Raw genomic sequence first — 7,313 nt, forward strand, 5'->3', positions numbered from 1 at the left:
TCCCCAGGTCTTGCCACACTGCTGGCCAACCAGGTCTTCACCCGGGTTCACAGAAGTCTATTGAACGTTGTAGGACTTAGCTCACCACTTCATTGCTGTTTTGAGAACATCATTTCTTAGTGTGGCCTATCAACATGAAATACTTTTTGGTGGCTTTTATTATTAAATTTAGATTTAGTTCATTATAAACTTCCTTTTTATTATTATTATTATTGGCCTTGAACACCAAACATTCCTTGAGTTGGTTGAGTGATAGTGTGGAGATATTTTTGGTTTTATTTTATCTCTTCTTTTTATTGTACGAATTAAGATATGTAACAGAACTTTGCCTTAGCTTTTTAAGGAACTGAGTTTGGGAAAATGTGTGTTTATATAAACATGCTTTGGTCAACTTCATTGTTGTTGTGAAGTGATAACGAGTCAATTCCAACTCATAGCACCCCTGTAGAGGGTTTCCAAGGTGAGTTTGAACCACTGACCTTGCCAACCTTGGGATCCAGTGTTTATCCTATATTGCCACACAAAAATAATCAGAGAACATTCTGAGAGAAAAGGCTGAACCAGGTTGGTTGGGATACATTCAATTAGAAAAAGCGAAATCACTGCATTAATGGGACGTATTTGGGTGTTAGCATAGTGGTTACAATTTGGGCTGCGAACCGCAAGGTCAGCAGTTCAAAACTACCAGCTGGTCAGGAGGAGAAAGATGAGGCTTTCTGCTCCCTTAAAGATTTACAGCCTCGGAAACCCTGTTCAGGGTCACTATGGGTCGGAACCGACTCAACGGCACTTTACAACAACAACAATTTGGGTGTTTGAGGAACCCTGGTGACACAGTAGGTTAAGCTTTTATTGCTAATTGTAAAGTTTGAGGTTCAAACCCACTAGCTTCTCCAAAGGAGAAAGACAATGCTATGTGCCCCCTTAAAGATTTACAGTCTTGGAACCCCTAAGGAGCCAGTGTTATTCTAGTCTATTGGGCTGTTATGAGGTGGAATCCTCTCAGTGGCAGTGAGTTTCTTTTGTGTTTGGCATTTAGGGATTTACTATGCTGGTACTAAATATAATGCTTTTTCCCCCCAAGTGTTTCTGAAAATACAGTTTTGAGAGTAAGACTAATTTTTGACTCACATTGTTTTATGGCTCTCCTTTTCCCAGAAGTTCCCAAAATTTGCCGGTTGGAAGTCAGTGAGAGAGAGTGCACAGAGACCAAAGAACAGTATTTCTTCAACCTAAGTTCCATGAAATGCGAAAAAGTCACATCTGGCTTCTGTCTCAACAATGAGAACCGATTCCTAGATGAAGCTACTTGCATGGGATTCTGTGCACGAACGAGAAGTAAGTATTATTTTTATGGTACTTGCACCAAATTTCATTGGTAAAGCTTTTGGGTGAAAGATCATTAATTTGATGAAGAATTAACATAGTTTGAGTTGTAGTGACTTCCCATGTATCAATCTTCACACTGTTGCCCTATGTGAAGTATTAGTACCCCTGTTTGTACATGTGAAGCTAGCTGGGAGAAGTTACCGACTTCCAAAGTCGTTAAGGCGGGGGAGAGTGACAAAGCCATGATTCCGATATTTGTCGCCTTTCTACTATTGTTTTTTACAAGTGTTTCTCATCTACTCAATTTCCACATTAAAAAAATATAATAATGTTCATTGATGAATGCCATCACCTCAGGTTCATATGAAAGAAGTTGCAAATGTGAGATTGCTGTTGTTAAGTGCCATCCAAGTCAAGTTGGTTCCCACCCATAACGACCCTGTATAGGGTTTCTGAGGAGCAGCTGGTGAACTTGAGATGCCGACTTTGCGGTTCAAACGATTTTGCAGTCCAGCACATTAACCTGTAGTACCACACCAGGACCCATAGTAGAGTATTTATATGCTTGAGATGGTGAAACTGGAATCATTTATTTCCTAACTTTCAGTTAATTTTGGGAAAATGTGTGTTTATGTGAACATGCTTTGGTTTGGATTTCTAAACCGTCAGTTTGATTTTTGTTGTTTGTTGTTGCTAACTGCTATCAATTCAATCCCAATTCCTAGTAACCCTGTATAGGATTTCCCAGGAGCAACTGGTGGCTGTGAACTACTGACCTTTTGGCTAGCAGCCCAGGGCTTTCCCTACAGTGCCATACTAAGATATCTGAGCCCTTTGCTTTTATAGTTAAGTTCTATTGGGTCGATTCCGACTCATAGTGACCTTGTATAAGGTTTCCAAGGAGTGGCTGGGGAATTTGATCCTCTGACCTTGCAATTCAAACCATCCTTGTGATCCAGTGCTTATCCTACAGTGCCACATCTGTATCCTTTGTTGTTGTTATGTGCCGTGGAGTCGATTCCAACCCATAGTGACCCTGTACAGAGTTTCCGAGGCTGTAAATCTTTACGGGAGCAGACCACCTCATCTTTTTCCCGTGGAACTGCTGGTAGTTTCGAACTGCTGACCTTGCGGCTCGCAGTCCGATTCGTAACCACTACGCTACCAGAATTGCAGCACAAACAGATCTATATCCTTTTTCATTTTCACTCCATTCCCTATCTACCATTTCTCCCTTTATAGTCTTTGAAACAGTGGGTCACTTGGGCAGTATTTAATATTTTTGTAGAGAAACAATTCTTGGGCATTTCCCCCCATAAATAGCAGAGACATGTAGATAAAACTCTCTGTGGCAGAGACTTTGATAAATACCACTAACTATACTGTGTTGAATATTTTAAATCTTTAATTAATGGTAAATAATGGTTGCTGCTGGTGTTCTCGTAAATTGATTGTGTAGCTGTAAATGTTCCATTGACTACTTGGGACAGCATGATGGTTACAGAACTCAACTACTAACTGAAAGGTTGATAGTTCAAACCCATCAGCTGCTTTGTGGGAAAAAGATGTGATAATTTCTTTTTGTAAAGATTTACGACCTTGGCAACTCTATGGGGCCGTTCTACTCTGTCCTTTAGGGTCATTATGTGTTGGAATGGACAAGGGAATGGACCCAGTAAACAAGGTAATACAGGCTTATTTGTGCTTATTTATTAATCTATAGAAGGAGCTCTGGTAGCGTAGTGGTTAACGAATCGGGCTGCGAACCTTAAGGTCAGCGGTTCGAAACTACCAGCTGCTCCGCGGGAGAAAGATGAGGCTTTCTACTCCCTTAAAGATTTACACCCTCGGAAACCCTATACAGGGTCGCTATGGGTCGGAACCGACTCGATGGCACATAACAACAACAACATTAATCTATAGTGAGCAGTTTCACAGGTTTTTCACCAAACAAGTAAGCCTCTGCCTATCTTGCTTACTGGGTACTCTGTCCCTGTCAGGGATTATAAATTTGAGAAGATGCTTTGAGTCTATAGGAAGGTGCTGTGGGGTTGGGAGAGAAACAGAAGCCAGCCATACCAGACACAGAATCTTTGTGGTAAAAAAATGAGAAATTGTTCACTTCAGATTGGTAAGTAAGCACAAGTAAGCCCATGTTAATTTACTTATTGGGTAATCTGACAGTGGCAATGAGTTAAAGGGGTTTAGAGGTGAAAGATGAGGCAGTCAGCCTCCCTAAATATTATAGTCTTGAAAACCATATTAAAAACTATAACAAAAACAACTGCCAACGAGTCAATTCCAACTCACAGGAAGCCTATATAGGGTTTCCAAAATTGTTCATCTTAATGGAAGCAGGTAACCTCATCTTCCCCCTGCAGAACCAGTGGTGAGTTTAAACTGATGACCTTGTAGTGAGTAGTCCCCTATTTATCCTACAGCACCACTTCTACTGTGCCCTCTGGTGTCATTATGTGTCTGAATCAACATGATAGCAATGAGTCTGTGGGTAGTGAAAACAATTAAAAGCTTGAAAACTCTTGGTGTGGCTCTGTAGGATCAACACTGGACTGCGAACCACAGGGTTGACAATTCAAATCCATCAGCTGCTCCTCAGAAAGCCTTATACAGGGTCACTTTGTCGGAACTGACTTGACAGCACTTAACAAAACCCCCACTAACCTTGAGGGCAGCTGTGGAAAGGTCATAGCTTTAATGACCCAGTGGAGCACTTCTACTCTTCACACATGGGGTTGCCATGAGTTGGAACTGTTTTGTGTGTTTTTTTCCCTTTTTTGAGTAATAAGGGGAGGAGTGCTGATTAAAATGTTTTAAATAATAGTACCAACACAGAAAATTTACCAAAAAAACTTAGCCCATTTTTACTTAACCTATTTGGTATGTTGGTTGAATTTCTTTTCAGATTCAAAATGATGCAAAAACATAACATCAGAAAATAACCCCTCCAGTTTATGAAAATTTACATTTACAAAAATACAGCATCTAAACTTCTCCGCAGTTTGAAGCACACTTTAACCAATGACTTAGTTTAATATTTAGAATGTGGCATTTATGGATTGTTGTTGTTGTTGTTGTTAAGTGCCATCGAGTCGGGTCCGACCCATAGCGACCCTGTACAGGGTTTCCGAGGGTGTAAATCTTTACGGGAGTAGAAAGCCTCCTCTTTCTTCCGCGGAGCGGCTGGTAGTTTCGAACCGCTGACCTTAAGGTTCGCAGCCCGATTCGTAACCACTACGCTACCAGAGAAGTATTTCCTAATTCTATAATGGTCCCACATTACTGATTCTAATGTTACGGGATTTCTAATTTTATTTTTTCTGTTTCATAAAGGTCCATCATTTTGCTATACTCCAAAAGATGAGGGATTGTGCTCTGCCAATGTGACTCGCTATTATTTTAATGTAAGACACAGAGCCTGTGAACCATTCACCTATACTGGCTGCGGAGGAAATCACAATAACTTTGTTACCATACAGGGTTGTAAAAACGTTTGCACACTAGGTAATGAATTATTTCTTATTTAACTTTTAAATAGCTTTATAAATCATAAATAAAATTGTGTTTTGTATATTCAGTTCATTAGGATGCTTCCTCCTATTTCTAGACTCTTGTTATTGTTAAGTGCTGTCGAGTCAGTTCTGACTCATAATGACCTTATATAGTTTCCAAGGAGTTGCTGGTGGGTTTGAAACACCAACCTTTTGCTTAGCAGTTCAGTGTTTATATAAATAACACATTAGTACTGATTAATTTTGTCAAAATGCTTATACTAGGTAGCTACATGTATAGCTACATATGTATGGAGTCTTGATGAGATGCTTCAGGTTAAGTACTGAACTGCTAACTGCAAGGTTAATGGTTCAGACCCACTAGCCACTCCTTGGAAGTCCTATACAGGGTTGCTATGAGTTGGAACAGACTTGATGCACACAACAACTATTGTTAGTGTCGTCAAGTCAGTTCCAATTCATAGCAACCCTATATAGGGTTTCTGAGAGTGGTGGTGGTGGTGGTTATGTGCCATGGAGTTGGTTCCTACTCATAGTGACCCTGTACAGGGTTTCCGAGGCTGTAAATCTTTACGGGAACAGAAAGCCTCATCTTTCTCCTGCAGAACAGCTGGTAGTTTCAAACTGCTGACCTTGTGGTTCGCAACCCGATTTGTAATCACTACGCTACCAGAGTGACTTTTTGGTTAGCAGTTCAGTGCTTATCCTACATTACCACACCTCCAGCACCACATGAGTATGACTGGTTGCATATAATGAAGCCCTGATGGTGCAGTGCATTAAGCATTAGTCTGTAGACCAAAATGTTGGTTGTTTAAACCCACCATCAGTGCGAGTAATACAAGGCAGTCTGCTTTTGTAAAGATTTACAGCCTCACAAACTCTAGGCAACAGTTCTGTGTCCTGTATGGGCACTGTGAGTCATAATAGACTTGAGGGCTATGGGTGGGTGCTCCAAATACAAGGGGACTTACGAGAGTTTGTGGGGAAATTCCAGTATCTTTTAGTTCCATTTTGTCCACACATTTTTGAAGTCCCCTCGTGTAGCTACAAATATATAAGCCATATCCTTGTATTTTATTAGCTTGTATTATTAGCTGAGTGTATAATAAGTCTATCTGACTTTATAATAACTAAAAATGAGATGCGATGAGGTTGTAAGCATATTGAAAATGATGATTTATACTGGTCCTACTTACTGATATGGTATTTATTGTTATTTTGTTGACTTTAGCCTTGAAGAAGGAAAATAATAAGAAGATGCGAAAGTCTTTCATTACCAATAGAAGACTGAAAATGCGGAAAAGACAATTTTAACCATTTTCCCATATGTAATTTTGTGAATGTTTATTACTTTTATGGCGATCTCTGAAAGAATCATCTGACAGTATAATAAAATAAACCAGATGTTATTTTAATTTTAAATAAACTCAACACTTTTTACTAATGCAAGTCACATTTTTGTGTGTTTTTATACGTGACTAACTGCTATTTCAAATGTAAATCTATCATTTTTAGTTTATGGTTCAATTGTTTTATAATTTTTATGAAAGTGAGTTCTTTAAAGCTTAAAGTAGAAAAGCAAATATGTTGACTCACCCTATTCCTGGGGCTGATATTTCTAATTTCAGAAGATAATAACAACTGAAATAACATCAGTCTTGAACTTTTAATATGTATGGGCATTTAAAAGTTGAACTGAAGGAGACACAGTTGTAGACTTAGCAATACTTTGGACAGTATTCTAAGTGCTACTATGTATTCTCTACTGACTGTGCTCTCATTTCTATTGGGTCAGATAGTGGTGTGAAGACTAAAGGAAGTTATTTAAAAGATAAAATAGCTTTCTTAACTGAAGTAAGAAGCTAAATTTCATAAAATCAGGAACGTTCTCTAGAAAAAAAGATCTCTGTGTGTCTCCATCTGAATCTATTATCTATATATCTGTCTATTTATCTCATTTCTATCTCTATATACTCACTCAGTTACAAGTTTGTGTATACGTATAGAGTTTAAAACTTTTTTCTTGTTGTTTCCTAAAACATGATGGATTAGAGAACAACTCAAGTTGTTAATTTTTTTATACTATTTGAGATGTTTATTTACATTGCACCACAACAAAATGTATGTTTAATCACTTAAATTTCACCAATAAATTTTTCTTCATAAATTTTTTCATTCCAGTGAAATAGTTTGTTTTTCTTTCACTGTTCTATACATATATATTGTAATTCTTACAATTCCTTGGCAAAATTAACATGTTTAAAAGTCCCTCTATCAAGACATTTTCACTTGGCTCCAACTATCCCTCTTATAAGAATTCATCCCAAAGATATTGTTGCAGAAATTATATATGCCTGAGGACATTCATTAGTGCACTGTTGAAATAGCTGAAGACTGGAAACAAACTAGATGCTTATTTACAGGGGACTGGTTGAAAAAATTATGAGAGAA

General features: G+C 38.4%; 1 protein-coding gene across 1 annotated transcript in view; it reads left to right on the forward strand.

Annotated features, from left to right (window-relative positions):
* TFPI2 (tissue factor pathway inhibitor 2) overlaps nt 1-6,176 on the forward strand; it is an 8,399-nt gene extending 2,223 nt beyond the window's left edge. Inside the window, exons 3-5 of the mRNA XM_006834290.1 lie at nt 1,159-1,338; nt 4,681-4,851; nt 6,094-6,176. Of these exons, the coding sequence (XP_006834353.1) occupies nt 1,159-1,338; nt 4,681-4,851; nt 6,094-6,176 (434 nt within the window). The remainder of the gene's footprint in view (nt 1-1,158; nt 1,339-4,680; nt 4,852-6,093) is intronic.
* The last annotated feature ends 1,137 nt before the right edge of the window (nt 6,177-7,313 follow it).

The sequence above is a fragment of the Chrysochloris asiatica genome, unplaced genomic scaffold (genome assembly GCF_000296735.1).
Source record: "Chrysochloris asiatica unplaced genomic scaffold, ChrAsi1.0 scaffold00010, whole genome shotgun sequence".
Classification (NCBI taxonomy): Eukaryota; Metazoa; Chordata; class Mammalia; order Afrosoricida; family Chrysochloridae; genus Chrysochloris; species Chrysochloris asiatica.